The sequence below is a fragment of the Pleurodeles waltl genome, chromosome 10, assembly GCF_031143425.1.
Source record: "Pleurodeles waltl isolate 20211129_DDA chromosome 10, aPleWal1.hap1.20221129, whole genome shotgun sequence".
Classification (NCBI taxonomy): domain Eukaryota; kingdom Metazoa; phylum Chordata; class Amphibia; order Caudata; family Salamandridae; genus Pleurodeles; species Pleurodeles waltl.
In genome coordinates this window covers 1,022,532,938-1,022,551,205 of record NC_090449.1, presented here as the reverse complement: position 1 = coordinate 1,022,551,205, position 18,268 = coordinate 1,022,532,938, and the positions used below count along the sequence as shown (strand labels likewise).

At 42.3% G+C, this 18,268-nt stretch overlaps 1 protein-coding gene across 1 annotated transcript in view; it reads right to left on the bottom strand.

Annotated features, from left to right (window-relative positions):
• ENTPD3 (ectonucleoside triphosphate diphosphohydrolase 3) overlaps positions 1-18,268 on the bottom strand; it is a 163,086-nt gene that overhangs the window by 46,143 nt on the left and 98,675 nt on the right. The window contains exon 3 of the mRNA XM_069211947.1: positions 4,568-4,685. Coding sequence (XP_069068048.1) covers positions 4,568-4,685 — 118 coding nt within the window. The remainder of the gene's footprint in view (positions 1-4,567; positions 4,686-18,268) is intronic.

Genomic DNA, 18,268 nt, shown 5'->3' with positions numbered 1-18,268 from the left:
ACTCCTGATAGAGCCTTCTGCTCCTTGTTCAGATCTTCATCCACTAAGGAAAATTTTGGAATGAAGATCAGGAACACCACCAGTGCCATCACCAATGTCTTGACTTTGGAGATTCTTAGGGGTTCCAGACAGCACCTTCCACGTCACTGATGCTGCTCCGGCATTTGCCAGATACAATCCATCCAAGGGAAGCCACAAGTTGTCCTTAGGGTTTTACTTCAATCGTGTTTACTCTGTGAACAAGTCACACCAGCCCAAGATGATTATAGGAATCTCTACCTTCCAATCAGTGGAAGGACCAAATGAAATATATTTGTTTATTTATTTGTTTATTGTCCAAATTCCCCTCAATTTTATTTCTAAAATGTTTGCTATTTCATTTTAATAATTACCTGCACATTTCTGTTCCCCAAGTTAATTACACCAAAAATAACACGTCATCATGTTTAACAAGCTTTGGCAAAGCCAAAAGGTCTCTACTTTAAATGGTGATATCTGACCTTATGGCTTTGCCAGTGCCTTTTATAGATACTGTTCCACTTTTGCAAAAGGGAGAAAAATGCTTGTTTGTCAATGGGGGATAGCATTTCTAAAAAATAAAAATAATTGGGCCAGTACCGTGATTTATATGTGCGCATGTGTCACCATGCATTTGCACGTATGTGGCATGTGTGCCTTCTATTTTTAAAACATAAACTTTTAAATTACAGTTCCAAGATGGTGGGTGCCAATGTTGCGGTGACAAATTAAAAAATATATATATGCATGAAAATGCATGAGAGTGAAACGAGAGGTCCAGTAGTACACAACAAAAGCCGGGGCATTTAAAAATAAAAAAAAGTATATTTAAAATAAAAAGAAGAATGTGAAGAATATGATGGGGAGGAGCAGGGGAGCAATGGAGCAGTGGGGCAAGGAGAAAGAGGGAGCAGGAAGAGTGGGGCGTAGGAGGAGGAAAATAAAAAACATAAAAGACGTTCAATGCAGAACTACACAGAGGAAGTCCACTAGAGAGTCATCTGCAGGAGATTCTGCACCTAGCCAAGACACATTCAGCTCCCCTCACCACAGCTCAGGAGCAAATGCAGCAATGGAACATTTATATGACTTGGAAGTGTAGATGTTCATGTGCTCTCAGGCCCGTGCATCATCGCACTTTCATTTTAATATGGCAGGTGTTCACATAATTATGCACCATTCTGCGCACTTGACTTCAGTTCTTTGTAAGTGCGTTTCAGTGCTTGTTGCACAGTTTCAATCCACAGAAGAAAGCTTTGCTTTTCATGTTTTTTTGCACTAGTTTCCTATTTTTTCCTTCACAAGTGGGTTCAGAAATGTGCTTTTTTAAAGACCATTGTATTGAACTTTCTAACAATTGCATTTATTCATAACCAAAATTGCATTCATACATAAATATAATCATAATGGAAATACCAGTGCAAATAGATTGATTCTTGTCTTCTAGTTTACGCAATTTAGTTGTATGTTCTATGGTATCATTGCATTTTACAATAGCGTATCAATACTAAACAAATAACCATTAGCAAATCATGAATACATTTAGCAATATCAACTATTAATGGCTAAAACAATCCCCCCAACTTGGCAATCTAAGAGATACCATGACTGAGATTCTTTTGAGTACCATGTCAGCGTCCTAGTTGCACCTCATTCTCATAGCATGTGATTTCATTGCACCGCCAGGTCTCCACTACAATGACTAGTCTGTCAGATAAGAATGAGATAAAGGAACAGGTGAGGGTGGGGGCACCTCTATTATCTAACCATTATCTGTGCTCACACCCAATTAGTATGTCTCTGGGTTGGCTACCCATGCCAAGACTGGGAATCTGATAGGGAAAATGCCCTCTGCCAGGTTGGATATCGCCAATATTTGACATTCAATGTCATCTAGTAATTTCAATACTGTACCTCTGCAACAATCCCAGACACATTTCTTTACACAGTTTCAACCCTTTTGACACTACACTCCAACCAATTCATCCTTGGTGACCTAAACATATTGTTTGGTAAACCAAATAAGTCTCATCCAAGAGCTATCGTCAACGGCCCAGTCACACTGAACCTAAATCAGATCATCCACAAAACCACACACATCGCTTAAAACACCTTATATGTCATTTTTGCAAATCCAGAACTTGTTACCTAAGGCCACCTTACCTGCAACAACATATCGACAATGGAACAAACTCAATTTTTAATACTTATAAACACATTTGATATTCAACAGAGATCTAACCACAGTAAATTCATTATATAAAACTCCATGAGTGGCTCCAGGAAGCATTTGATATTTTAATACCACAAAAAAAAAAAAAAACAGGACAAAAGAAACCAAGCACCTTGGATGAACACAGAACTAAAAAAAGACAAAACAACAAATTTCAAAACTGCAAAGCATTTTTGATTGTTGAAAATCAATATTCAAATAATCTAAAAAAGGTACTATTTAAACAGAATTCAAAATGCTAAATGTGCAAATAATCTTATAAAATTCTCACTGAATTTCATAAATCTAAATGCACAGAAGGAACTCATCCCATTTCAAAAGAATTCACTGACAAACCGGAAAATGATTACACAACCAAAGCATAGATGTTGGACTCCTATTTCAAACATAGGAAAACTACCATCACAACCCATATCCAACAATCCCCTCCAAGGGTAGGAGAACCCTACATTCCTCTGCATTCCTTCAAACAACTATCAGAAAGTAAATGTATGGATCATGTCAAAAACAAATGGGCCCGCTGGTGGCCCTTCTGACCCTTGTCCACCACAAATCTTCTTTAACATTCTTTTAACTACCTCTGCTGCCACACCAGTCAGAACAATCATCAATAATTCTTTAACTACAACGATCTTTCCAGAAGACTTAAAAAAGTCATACATATGCTCATTATTCAATAAAACAAACCTAGACCCACAAGACCCAAACAACTACAGACCAAATATAAATTGACTTTTCCTGGGCAAACTGATAAAAAGTGCAGCATTCTCCCAGATGTCACAATTCATTGAAGATAACTCCATACTTCCAACTTCCAAACATGATTTGATCCAGAAAGAGGAATGGGATCTGTCCTCATCACCATCTAGGATTACCTTAAAAACATAGTAGACTTGAACAGGGTCCCTGCACTAACTTCTCTTAGAACTTTCAGCTTCCTTCGGCACAGTTCATAATGACTCTCTAATCCAAAGACTCTTCACGAAACCGGCATAGAGGGGGCTGCTCTTGACAGGATCACATCCTACTTTCATAACAGAACAAATGTCATCCATACTTCTCCTTTCTCATCCAATATATTCCTTTTTAGAAAAAGTAATCTACAAAACAGCTTTTTATAATTAAAAAAACGTAAACAGCTTTCTAGCTGTAAACAAAAATTATGATTAATTTTTCCCCCAAGCAAAATAAGAGTGCACCAACCTATACCGTACTAACTCATTTTCAGTTATTTTTCAATCTCTGGTTATTTCATTAAAAAAGTATGCAATTTCTTTCAGCTGTAACAACAAATGTGTTTGGTAACTTGACAAAAAGTTAATTTCCCTCTCTTCATTACAAAGGTGGAACAGAGATGGAGTTTGTTCAAGGTATATTTACTTGTTTAACAGTTTGCAGTGGTGGTCCCATCTTTCAAACTCTGACATTTCATAAAGATACTTACTGTGTTGACACAATCCTAGCAGCTTCAGCTCAATCAAATGTTTTAAACTGGAGAAGGGTTTGACGTTAGGAGGAATTCGAAATTATGAAACCAACTTTTAAAAAAACACACATACATATTTAAAATAAAAAAGCAGCTAAAGCATCTTCTGGTTGAGATGAAATGTGAAAATGTTTTCCTTTTAGTAAATGTGTAGCATGCATTCTTAATAAACAGCCACACTGAATCTCAAAACAGTGGAACCTACATGCCTGCACTGGGAAATCTGTATTTAGAGATATGTGTAGAAAAAATGAACACAAATCTGAACTTTAATGTATTTATTGTGCCATCTGTCTGCAACATATGTAGAACTCAATAAAAATATTTACTAGTAGCCAAAATCATCAGACATATGCAAATATAAGAATGAATCAACAACTAATATATTTTGTTCTTTGAATGAATAAAAAAGGGTATATTGCAAGTGCAAATATGAATATGTCATAAAAAGGTATTAAGTAGCTTTAGAAATAAAAATAATGAAATACAAACATAAATCTAAATAAACAATAAGAAATAGTTTCATTTAAAATCACAAAAGTAGTTGTATAATTTCAAAATAAACAGTGTAATGTTTTTATGATTTTTATAAAAATATTTAACATTGATATGTTTAAGTGTTTAAAACTCTAAAAGGGTTATTTTATTTTCATTAACATATCCAAACTTTTTAAAGAGGAAAAGGGTTACAAAAAGCTGATTTGTTCAAGATTTTGTTTGCAATTAAAATCATCTGAATAATTCTCAGAGTGAATTTCAAAACATTTGCCCATCCATATAGCCCACATCAACCACACGGTCTGACCAATCTTGTTGAAATCAGTCCTTACCTTTCACATTGCACTTGAAGGTCTGGGTGACAACTCCTGTATTATTCTCTTTTTCTGCAGGCCACTGGTACACATAGACTGTTGTGCGGGAGGATCCAGCATCGAGTACTATTCCGTGCTGTGAAGAAGAAAGATCGTATTCTACACTTAAAATTGCACTGACCTTAGACAAACTATCCCCCAGCCACTGTGGAATCCCTGGGATGCCGGCAGTGCAGGGGGGGAAACCTGAACATCTCCCAGAGTCAGTGCTCCCTAGACAGAGAGTTAGTTCCAATGATTACCTTTTCTGGGGTGAGCAGTGAATTCAAAAGGGGAATCCTCTCACTAATACTGCACATAGTCAGAGAATCTACAAGGGAATTTCCAGGACTCCTTTTTTACTTGGGGTGCTTGTGCATCATGGAGAATGTAATACTTGGATTACTATGATGCCCGAGGCCCTACGACAGACTGAGGCCTCCCTGGGGACTAACCATCATACTACACATGTGTGAAGGGCCAGTGGAGACATCAAGTCTACATGTGAACTTGGGGGGGCGGTAGGGGTGGGGGGCTCCTGTCAGGTGATGGAAATATGGTAGCTATTACCGTCACTTGATTCTTTTGTAACAGGGCTTTGCCCGGCCACTAGCAGTGGATGCGGCAGGGTTTGCACCATCTGATTGGCACTATCCTTTTCTCTGGCTTGTCAAATGGTATCTGGCTGGAGTTTGGTGGTAGTTTGTTTAAGAAGGCCACTGTTCTTTTCCAGGGTTGAAAATGGCAAATTGTCACTGCCAGATTTTCTAACTTCTCAAGCCTCTTTTGTACAGTACAAACGATATCTCAAGGAGATTGGAGAGATTTGAGTGTCTTCTCAAATGTTTTTAATTTCTTTAAATATCATTTTTCTTGCCATTGATACCCCCAACAATTCTTCAACTATCTACCCTCCTTAAACACAGTCTCCCTGCTTATTGTATTTTATTATATGTTATCTACAACATGGCGATTGTTGGGAAATCTCACAATCATACCCCCCCCCCCCCAATTGTACTGACCAAGGTATGCCACTGAAAATTCACATTTATTTGTGTCTTCCCATACTTATTTGAAAATGTGAATGTAATCACAGACCTGGAGATCTCATCTCTTTTATGGGATTTATAGTAATTGTAATTCATCCATAATCCTGAGATTCACACCAAATCAGGTTTCCCATGTCTGTTGGAGCAGCACGCTCCAGTTTATTTTAACCCCTGCACATTGCTCCAGGAAACCTGCTGAAATGTTCAATGGGGAGAACAGGCTCAAACGTGGGATAAACAGTGGGATAAACCGTGGGAATGGGTGCAAGCCCACAGTTTCATACAGTTATTGCCCATTTCCGAGGAGATATCCCATGATGTCCCTCTAATTCTCAATCCAGGAATTATCAATCGGTTTTATATCAGTGATCTATCAGTATGCAGATTTACTGATGAGGTTCTAATAATTCTCTATAAATGAGACTGTTATAGCAGGCTGAGGAGAGGAAAATTAAATATGACTTCATAATACTCCACTAACGCTTTACACTAGAAAGGCTGAACCAATTGGCTTTGTCATTGTACTTTGTAAGGGACAGATGGCGTAGCAGCTGGTACAATGAAGCTGTGAGTCCTCAAAGAGGTTGTAATAAAATATAGGCACCAGTGGCTGAAAATGAGAAGTACACCATCATTAAGAAACATGCATTTGAAACAGGATAGAGACCAGGTCGTGCTTGGCAAGGCAAGGTGACATCAACAGTTTTGAATGAAATGATCCACAAGGCAGGTTCGCAAGTAGGATGGGCAGTGGTTAGTTCCCTTAACAGAAGGCACAGCATGCCCCATATACAAATAAGCTATATATGCCAATAAACCCACAAAATAAATAAGTAGGAAAGGTTATCAGCATGAACTGAAACACAAAACAGGTTTCCCTAAAAAAACATAAAATGCTTCTAAGTAAAAGTAAAAGAAAAAACTGTAAACTTCGTACTTGTATAGCGCACTTTTACCCTGTAAGTCAGGCTTCTTGGCACTGTATGCATACCGCCATGGAACCCTTCCTGGCTTTCCCTGTGAAGTGCCCACTCCTGGGCACCCCCAAGGTTAAGCCAGGCATCCTAGCGCTGTTGTGGAGATTAAGCAAGCTATTGCCCAGAGTTAGACCCATGATTAGATTGGCACCAAGGCGAGAATTATCAGGTCCAAGGATATTGAGCCCAAGACCCCCAGAGGCGGTAATTGAACCCTGGTCCTAGGCCAGACCTCTGCATGAGGGTCTGCCGCTCTAACCATTGAGCCACACTTCTCTACTTTGTACGGTTTGATGCTTGATGTGGCATCCAAGAAAAGATGCATTCTTAGTTTTTGAAAATCAATATACATGAGCAGAATATAGAGGAGGATTTGCTTAAATGAGAAGCTACACTGATCAAATGCAAAGGAGATATTAATAGAGGCAAAACACAGTTACCATACAGAGCAGCTGTCTGCAAGGTCTATCGACTACAATACAGAGTGGGCTTTGGGTCAGCCACAGTCAACAGTTGTCTTATTTGGATTGGCCAGTTCTATCTGTAGGCTTGAGACATTGCCAATTACATCTTAGATCAGACCAGAGGAGTACATTTTTCTCACCTCATGCTATTGTCTGCTTTATGTACTATTTTTCCTTATATCGACCATTTGCACTGCAATACATAAGCGACTATGTTATATTTAAAAAGAACAATCAACATCAGACATTTTTGGCAAATTGAATCCTTAATCTCATACAAACAGTGAATTGGTAAAACAATGGGGCATATTTACAAGAAATTGGTGCATCAGCTGCGTCCCCTTAACGTCACCATGGTAGCACCGTATTTACAATACGGTGCACCATGGCGCACATTAGCGTCAACATTATTGATGCTATTGTGGCGTATTGGTCGACTAGTGCCAAAAATTATGGTGCTAGTCCAGCAATGCGTGGAGATGCCCACTGGAAACAATGGGAGCTTCACTGTAATGCCTCCCTTGGGCAGGCATTGAAAATGATTGGAAAAATGGTGCAGTAAAATTTCATAATTTCACGGTGCCATTTTTCTGGGCCTCCTAACGGGGGGAATGGCCCCTTGCATACATTATGCTTGGCGCAGACATAGGGCCCGATTACGACCCTGGCGGTCTATTGACCACCAGGGTCGCGGTCTGACCGCTGCCAAAGTGGTGGTCTGACCACTTTGGCGGTGGTCTGATCGCCAGATTATGACTGCGGCGGTTGTGCCACGATAGGACCACCAGCACTGCCAGTTTTCCTCCACAGGAGTGTCTGGCATTGCTGGTGGTCCTAATCCGCCATGGCAGCACTGCAAGCAGCACTGCCCAGGGGTTTACAACCCCCCTCTCCGCCAGCCTTTACATGGCGGTAGCACCGCCATGTAAAGGCTGGTAGAGACGGGGTGCAGTGTGCCCCAGGGGGTCCCCTGCATTGCCCATGCACTTGGCATGGGCAGGTCAGGGGCTCCACTGGCCAGCCCCTTTGCAAAGTTCACTGCCTGCTTTGCAGACAGTGAACTTTGCAATGGGTGCTGGTGCACCCTACGCACTACAGCATTGCCGTTGACTCGATTATGAGCTGGAGACAATGCGGTAGGCTGTTTCCCACTGGGAAAGCGGGCGGAAACTGCCCACTGATCCAGCAGGAAACTTGTAATGGGGACTGCTGGGAGGCAGCCACACTGGTGTCACCCTGCCGGTCGGGACTTCAGTGGATGGTGTAAACCCCCATAATGTGGCACAAGGGTTACAAAGTGGCACAATGTATGCATTGCACCACTATGTAAATCTGGTGTGGGGAAAAGGCCTCCTTGAAGCCACCCTAGCATAAAAAAATGTCAGTAGGGCGCCGTAAGGAGGCGCTAGGGGCTTGTAAATATGTCCCCAATTTGTTTTACAGAATGCCAATAGCACCGCCTAAACCAAAACCACCTTAAATTCCACCACCATCAATAATGCAACTAATACCATCACCACAATACCATATGCCACCATTTATACACATTGCCCCAATATCACAACTCTAATCCCACTGCCACAATTCCGTCACCAATAATATCCACACCACCTCTACCAATACCCCCACCACTAATGCTGCCACTACCAATATTACTGTTGCCTTCAATACCATCACCACCAGTACCACCACCACCAATACCACACCAACAATACCACTATCACAATGTCTCCACCAATAACATCCACGCCACCTATACCAATAACACCACTAATGCTGCCACTATCAATACCACTGTCACCATACCTATATCATCACCACCAATACCACCACCACCATTACCACATCTCTACTACCAGTGCCACAAATTACCACCATCAATACCATAATCAATGCCATTACAAATAACACGAACCACCACAAGGAACCCTACCACCACCAGTATCAACAACACCTCCCACAATACCACCAAGAAAAAAGACAAAGGCTTTCGCCCTGTCATAAACTTGGATAATTTATTGTCACTTCAAGACGGAAGGTATTCATCTATTGAGAGACATCCTTCTCCCGAAAGATTGGATGATCAGGTTGGATCTCAAGGATCCATATCTTTCAGTTCCCATTTTTCCTCCTTACAGGAGATTTCTTCAGTTTGCACAGAAAGGGCAAATATACAAATTCAAAGCTCCACCGTCACTAATATGACATGACCAGCTACCATCAATACCCCTAGCACCGCCACCAACATCACACCACTCCTACCACCTTCGCAATCACCGCACAGCACTGGCAAAGCCAGCAGATGTGATCTATTGCAATTAGGGTGACCAGACATCCCGGTTTTGCCTGAACAGTCCAGTTTTTTTACAGACTGTCCCCGTGTCCTGACACTTTTTGTCAAATCAAAGACATGTCCCGGTTTTTGAGCGGGGTTCGGATGTATGTGCGCATTTATCACAGAGTTGTGCAGGCTCACGTTTCATCCGGTCCTCTTATCACACCAGAGACACAACTTAACTTTTGTAGAGTCATCTGCTGTGCTGCCTCGCATCATTCAAGCAGCACTGCAGGATTTAATAGGGGTGAATAAGGTCTTCCATAAGCCAGGGCCGGGCTCATCGACAGTCAGACTCTGGAGCTTCTGACAGCAATGGGGGGGCGTTTATCATACAGATATATATATATATGTATATGTACATATATATATATATATATATATATATATATATATTTATCACTAAACAACACGTCATTCAGCAATATAATATATATCGCTGAATGAAGTGTCAACATTTAGTCTTATTTCTATGTTTGTGCCCATCCCGGTTCTTGGTTGTGAAAATCTGGTCACCCTAATTGCAATGGAACTTCATTTCTGCATGCCTGCTTTTGCTAAAGTTGCCACATTAAACTTGGCTTTTTCCTCTGCCAGTGCTTGTCTTTCTAGCAGATAATTCATTTTTACGAGAATACTGTGAAATACACCCATCATTACTGGAAGGAATGTCCCCTAATAAAAACAAAGTGCTTCATAAATGTGAACAGTGCATTATGATTTGATTTGGTTTGAGAACACATTAACCTCCAAAGAGTGTTGACTGGAGTTAGGACTGCTCCATTTGTTTAATGTGGTTAGGTTTTTGTTATGACAACTCATTTTTCAGGACAAAGTCTTGAATTCAATGTCAGGACCAGAGGCCAGGATTATGCATAATTTTCTTCACTTTATTAATGCAGCAGATTCAAAGAACAAAGAAAAAATAAAGACTACATGTTCCATCAGACCCATGGTATCGGAGTCCAAACATAGTCAAATCACAGCACAAGTCACCATATGCATAGACATGACGTCCCTTCCTGTTCCTCTTTTTTCACTGGCCATCAGTTGTCAACCCCCCTTTTTGTGATATTCTCTTAACTGTAGAATAGTGTATTTTCATACAATTGTATATTGTTTATTCAAATTTCTCTTACTAACGCAGTAGCCTTTTGCCCGTGCACCTATTTTCTTATTTTCCTCATACGTCTTGCGAGGGCGTTCGTGCACACCACGCCTGCTAGGAGTGTTAGCAACCTCTGAAGCGTCTTCGTGTGAGCGATTCAGCTGACTGCTATGCGTGTTTTCGGAAGCCCTGTCAGGAAATTCTTGGAATCCCTTTCAGGCTCATCACCACCAACCAACCCTCGCTCATAACACAGTTTTTGGTGTATTTCTAGTCCAATAGCACCAACTTGTTGTGTTTTATAATTTTTTTCTGACTAGATTTATTTTAAGAGCACCAGCGAGGGGGATACCCATACATATTTAAATTGGGTGAAAATGTATATGATATAAAAAAAAAATTAAAAATGTATCTTTCTCAATTACAAAGAATATAATATATATTATATTTTTTTTTTTATTACTGTTGACAGTTTTTGTGTTCTCACCCTCATAATATGGACCATGATATTGGCAACGAAAATACATCTTTCAGGATGCAGAACAGGAGTGGCCTCCTCAACATCTTCCCCCAGAGGTGAATCAAGCACTTTCCATCACGATTTCTAATGCGCTGGTGCCTCTTACGGAACAAGTTGATAAGCTCGCTAAGAGCATTCCAGGGGTTTTTAGTGAACGCGTTCAATCTAAACGGGGTCCTACTGGTATTAAATCAGGGGGAAAGAAGGCCACTAAGCATGACGCGGGGCACCTAGAAGGTTTCAATAAACTTACCGAGACATTCCATAAAAGTGCTGGCACACTTAAACATTTGCCCTACCGGGTGGAAGACCAACCCAGAGAAATGAGTGACTTTGTCGCCAAAAATCAAGACCTTTTCTTTGGGGTCCCCCATGGAGGGGAGGGTATATTGGATGCCGAACTTTCCTCAGATGGGGACCAAGAAACTAGTGGACCTTGACGTCCTAACTCTGTTCCCCTGATTCTCCAGATGAAGACATGGGTCAATCTGACATGTTTAACCCTTCAGATATTTATCACCCCAGATCCTCTGAATGGGTCCCTGAACCTAGATTAGCTGACTACATGGTCAATTAAACTCACCAACCCTTGAAAAAGATGTCAGGGCAAAACTTAAAGCACAGTGTCCCAGACCTTCCCTTCCTGGCAAAGTGGCAATTACACCTGAGACTGATCCTAAGTGATGTACCTTTTTTAGCAAATATATTAAAGACCCAAAAAAGGGAATTGATAGATCCCGGAGGAGTTGCCAGGATAAACTTCCAGATGTTGTTGGCGCTCTAACACAGATTATCCAGTTAGCTGAACAGGATAAACAAACTGGAATTCCTTTATCTGTTGACCTTATCGCTGGTTGGGCACAAAGGGGGAAAGCGAACTGTGCTTTGGCAGCAGAACGCAGGAGGACCCTTCTCATTAAAATAGATCCCAAACTTGGGAAACTGGCGACTTCTGAGGCGGGGGCTATAGACCAGGGCAACCTTTTTGGGGATCCTTTTGTTGAGGAGCTAGGGAAGTTTGTAGCAACCTTCTCTGCCTTAGACAAGGCCCAAACTTTTATAAAAAAAAAAGATTTTCCCTGCTAAGGTTTTTGATGGGTCCGGACAAGAAAGGGGTCACTTCTCTGGCTGTTTGGACCATCAAGGCCCTTCTTGAGGATACCCCAAAAGGAACAATGGCTGGAATGAAGGTCATCAGGAAACCTTCTATCCCTCCCGAAGTTTCGGCAGAGGCAGAACCAACCGCATCAGAGGATTTGCTAATGCACCAGGAGCAAATTCTGGTTAACTTATCCCTTCTTCATCTCAAAATCTTGGGGGCACACTCAGAGATTTGCTCACAACTGGGAAACTATAACAAAGGATCCATGGATCCTTCAATCAGTTCGGGGTTTTCACGTAGAGTTTTATGGATCTCCAATCCAACAAACCTGTGCCAGATCTTTAGTGTTCTCAACACAGGAGATGAATCTTATAGATTTGGAAGCGGAGGATCTTCTACAGAAAAGAGCCATTTGCAGGTCAGTACTTCACCCAAAAGTTTTTTGGAGCAATATATTTCTAGTAGAGAAAAAAGGCAAAGGCTTTTGCCCTGTCATAAACTTGAAAGAATTCAATGAGTGGATAATTTATCATCACTTCAAGATGAAACATATTCATCTATTGAGAGACATCCTTCTCCCGAGAGATTGGATGATCAGGTTGGATCTCTAGGATGCATATCTTTCAGTTCCCATTTTGACTCCTCACAGGAGATTTCTTCAGTTTGCATGGAAAGGGCAAATGTACGACTTCAAAGCTCTCCCTTTTGGTCTATCCTCAGCGCCTTGGTGTTTCACCAAACTCCTCCGCCCAGTAGTAGAATTCCTTTGTACCAGGGAAATAAGGATGATTATTTATCTGGATGACACTCTCCTGATGGATCAATCCTTAGTTCAGCTCAGATACAATCTGAACATGACTATTGCGCTCCATCAAAATCTCAGCTTTGTCATCAACAAATCAAAGTCGGAATTAATTCCAACCTAACAGATTGTCTGTCTGGGATTCCTCATAAACTCAGTCACGGCATCACTCAGCCTTCCATTATCGAAACTTTCCAAGATTCGGAAAGCACTCAAGAAGGTTCTCAGAAGGGAAAATATATCTCTCTGCCAATTGGCCAGGATAGTGGGACTTCTATCCTCGTCAGTTCAGGCCATCATCCCAGGTCCCCTTCATTACTGTGCATTGCAGAGACTAAAAGCGTCTCATCTCTGGAAAGGGTTAACTTACTCAGAAATAATCTCCTTATCTCCATAAACCAAAACAGAACTCCAGTGGTGGATAGATCACATAAAAGCTTGGAATGGCACAGCAATATTCACCAGACATGATAATAGAGTCAGATGCCAGTCATCAGGGATGGGGGCCAGATGTGGGGAGATATTCACGGAGGCACATGGTCGGAGGAAGAACTCTCTCTTCATATAAATTGCCTGGAACTCCTGACGGGATCATTTCCAATCAAATCTCTCACCAAGGACAAGGTGTGTTGCTTCATTCTCCTGAGGATGGACAACATATCAGCAGTCCAGTACATCAATCGCCTGGGAGGCACTCGATCGAAAGCCCTCTTAGTATTAGCAAAGGATTTCTGGAATTATTGCCTTCAGAAACAGTTCTCTGTAACATCAGAATATCTTTCAGGAACCAATAACATTGTAGCAGACTAGAACTCCAGGTATTTTATGGACAACACAGACTGGAAGCTGGATCAGAACATTTTTCTAGCTCTAATGGAAAGATGAGGTCCTTGAAATCTAGAGCTGTTTGCTTCTCGACTGAATCACCAACTGACAAGATATCCCAGCTGGAGACCAGACCCGGAAGCGATTGCAGTAGACACTTTTCTCCAAGATTGGTCGGAGGATCTTCCCTATGCATTCCCTCAGCTTATCATGATTCCAAGAGTAGCAGCTCAGGCCAGACGAGAAATAGCATCTTTAGTGCTAGTGACACCGATATAGAAATCTCAAGCATGGTTGCCAGCATTGATGGACTTATTTTGGGATCACCCAATAAAACTACCATCATTCCCTTCAATACTTATAGATCATCAGGGCTCTCCTCACCTGCTAGTACTTCAAGGCCATCTTTCCCTCATGGCATGGAGGATTTCTGGGAATGTTGGAAAAATGAACATCTCTCAAAAGAAGCTACTAACTTCATACAACAAGCCTGGGCTACAAGTACCACCAAGGCACATAGATCGGCTTGGACCCGATGGAATCATTGGTATGTGGACAAACATCTCGATCCCTTGGGGGCAGAACTTACTTACATCCTGAATTTCCTGGCTGAACTTGCTCAGTCGGGTCTAGCCTATCGTACAGTCAATTCCTTTAGATCAGCTATTTCTGCTGGATATATGTCCATTGATAACAAACCAGTAGGTGAACACCCGTGGGTATGTATGTTAATGAAAGGCATTCGCCTTTCTAAACCCCCAGAACCCAGATACTCGCGACTTTGGGACGTTTACGTAGTTTTAACTTTTCTCTGTCAATGGCAGGGTAATAATTTCTTATCTCAAAAACAACTATCAGCTAAATTAGCTATTCTTTTATGCCTCATATCCTGCAAAAGAGTTTCTGATGTTACAGCCCTAGATTTTTCAGCTAGGGTCTTCACTCCAGAAGGTGTTACTTTCACAGTCCCCAGAAGGACTAAAACTAATATCAGATTAGTATCTTATCCTGCTTTCCCAGACCACCCTAAATGATGTGTAGTAGGATGTACTAAGGCATAGGAAAACATGACATTGGATACCAGACCTGCAGGTGAGAATCAACTTCTCATTGCATTACAAAAACCATTTAGAGCTGTTTCATCCCCTTCTATCGCTAGATGGGTTTGATGGACCACGACAGAGGCAGGTATTGACATTCATAGGATTGGCGCACATCCCACGAGAGGAGCAATGGCATCTAAAGCCATTCAGGTAGGCGATAGACTAGAGGACATCATGAATTCAGTGGATTGGTCATCGGAATCCACTTTAAAAAAATTCTATTTTAAACCAATATTAGAAGCTGCAACTCTGATTGTCAGTAAGCTTTAAACATGGATAATCCTTGCCTCTGGTCCTGACATAGAATAAAAAGTTTCCTACCTGACGAGAAGGAAAGTTTCAATTTTATTAAGGTCACAGAGGTGAGGATTATCCCACTGAGGCACTTTTTTCATTAAGAGCCTCTCCCTCCGATGGAGAAATATACCTGTTATTTCCAATAAATAATTAAATTATATTGGTGCCATCTAATCATAAACTTAAATGTTAATTTACATGCATATAGTCTAATGTGTTATTTAGAAGAAATAAATCACTCTCTTTCAACATTATGGTTTTTGTTGTAATAAAACCTTTTTCATTACAGAACTGGATAACGTGGTTTATGCTTTTTAATCTACGCAGGCAATAAGCCAGGACTGGGTTTGAATTACGATCAACATTAAATTCCTCCAGTGAAGAAAAGGAACAGGAAGGGATGAAATATATATATTTAGTGGATTGTGCTGGGATTGGACTAATTTGGACTCTGATACCATGGGTCTCACAGGACATGTAGGTGGTCATTCTGACCCTGGCGGTCTTTGACCGCCAGGGCGGAGGACCGCGGGAGCACCGCCGACAGGCCGGCGGTGCTCCAATGGGGATTCCGACCGCGGCGGTAAAGCCGCGGTCGGACCGGCACCACTGGCGGGGTCCCGCCAGTGTACCGCGGCCCCATTGAATCCTCCGCGGCGGCGCAGCTTGCTGCACCGCCGCGGGGATTCCGACCCCCCCTACCGCCATCCAGATCCCGGCGGTCGGACCGCCGAGATCCGGATGGCGGTAGGGGGGGTCGCGGGGCCCCTGGGGGCCCCTGCAGTGCCCATGCCACTGGCATGGGCATTGCAGGGGCCCCCGTAAGAGGGCCCCTACATGTATTTCACTGTCTGCTGCGCAGACAGTGAAATACGCGACGGGTGCAACTGCACCCGTCGCACAGCTTCCACTCCGCCGGCTCGATTCCGAGCCGGCTTCATCGTGGAAGCCTCTTTCCCGCTGGGCTGGCTGGCGGTCTGAAGGCGACCGCCAGCCAGCCCAGCGGGAAAGTCAGAATTACCGCCGCGGTCTTTCGACCGCGGAACGGTAACTTGACGGCGGGACTTTGGCGGGCGGCCTCCGCCGCCCGCCAAGGTCAGAATGAGGGCCGTAGTCTTTATTTATTTTTTCTTTGTTCTTTGAATCTGCTGTATTAATAAAGTGAAGAAAGTTACGCATACTCCTTGCCTCCGTGTCCTTAATAGAATTAAAACTTTCCTTCTCGTTAGCAAGGATTTTTTTTATTATTGCACAACACTCTCACGAGGCAAGTAGTGTGACATAACAAGGCATGTTTGGCTGGTGCAAAGCACGTGATCTATTTCTGTGACGCCGATGCACACGCTGTGCAATAGTCATTCTTCCCATCAGATTGGCACAAAACAGTCAGCCAAAAAGATGTGAAAAAACATGCATTCCATTCGCATTTTCATGAGTCGCTCATTTTTGCACCTGACAATAGCTATGGAGTGAATAGTGATAAAACACCATTCAAGCGAAACTGAATCATGTTTTATCTGGCACACAGTAGTAATCAAGCCATGGGCATTACTTTAGGTGTATTGAATTACTGGTGGTTCCAGCATGGCTGTGTACCACTCCTCAATAACAACTGTATATGATAATGTCTGAGTGCTGTCCTAGGAAACCACCCAGTCAGACTGCTGATTGAAAATGCCGATTACTGTGATGTGTTTTGGGGGTGGGCATGCATCCTTAACAATCTCAATATTCACTAAATGGATGGGATTGCTTACTAGCACAGCAAAGCAGATCACACTAAGTGATATGTCTATTAGTTATGTAAGGGCTATGGACAATATAATACAATATTTCTGTATTGGAATCAGAGCTTAATTTGAGGCAGTGATTTCCGGTGCGGGCACCGGCACTTATTTTTGAGAGCCGGCTCTTATTTTTCTGCCTCAAGCATTTACTGTGAGCAAAAGACAGAAGAGCATCACAAAGGGAGGAACTAGAAAGCTGCAAGAGTGACCTGAAGGGGCAAGGAATGGCTGTAAATGGATTAAAGAGGCCCAAGATGGCTTCAGGATTAGGCTGCCTCAGTATTCTATGCTGGCACGTTTAATTGCAGCAGCCTTGTGTTTCGGAGGAGAGCTTTGGGCACCATCCTGCTTTTATTTACAAATTAAGCACTGATTGGAATGCAAAGTTTCCTATGGAAATTAACATGGGCTATTGATGTTTTGGGACTGCCCTTTTCTCCTTAGCCCCTTCTTGACGTATCAGCGTGAAACTTTCCATGAAGGAGCCAAAGTGGTGTGCAGATATGTCGAACAGTGCCAAAGCTATTAAAGAATAAAAGAACTAGCCGGGCAGGGAACATTTCATTGCTCCCACCAGCGGGGGCAGAAAATCTCTGCCAGGCAGGAGCAGAGATCTATTTCTCTGCCTGCGCTCTGTCGGGCAGAGAACAGAGGATTGTTTCCACCTGGCGGGAGCACCATGAAAAGCTGCTCCCATTGGGGGAACAATAAAGACAATCTGGCTCAAGCTGGCACCAGAGGATGGGTACTGGCAGGGGCAGTGGGCCTCCCCCCACCACCTCCAATGCTAATGTATGTTGTAGGTGCCTCGGTGAGACCAAGGCACTCATAACAAAAAGGCATGATCACAACGGGAGTAGGATCCTTGTGGTACCATTAAAAAAAATATACATAAAGTGCATTACTTCTTGGACACCCTGGCTGGGACAGGGCACACAAAAAAACAGAAAAAAAGAAAAAACAGACAGGGACATGAATTTGAAATAAGCTAAACAGCAGCTCAATTCATATTCACTGCTCCTGGCACCCTATAATGGTTTGAGAGGGCAATTTACGTATAGTTATAGATCCTCATGGTGCCCCAAAAAGGTACAGGGGCATCAGGAAAGTTTTCTTTAAAATGTTCTGGGGGGCTGCAGTGAGCACAGCAGCTCACTAGGAACATTTAAAAAAGACGTTGCCATACGTCTCCTCGATCATGGAATATACGAACAATTTCAGGGTGATTCATCATACAGGGACCAAGAGAAATGGGGGTCTTAAAATGTTGATTACCAATGTTATTTCCCAGTGGACTCTTCTAGCGCTGGT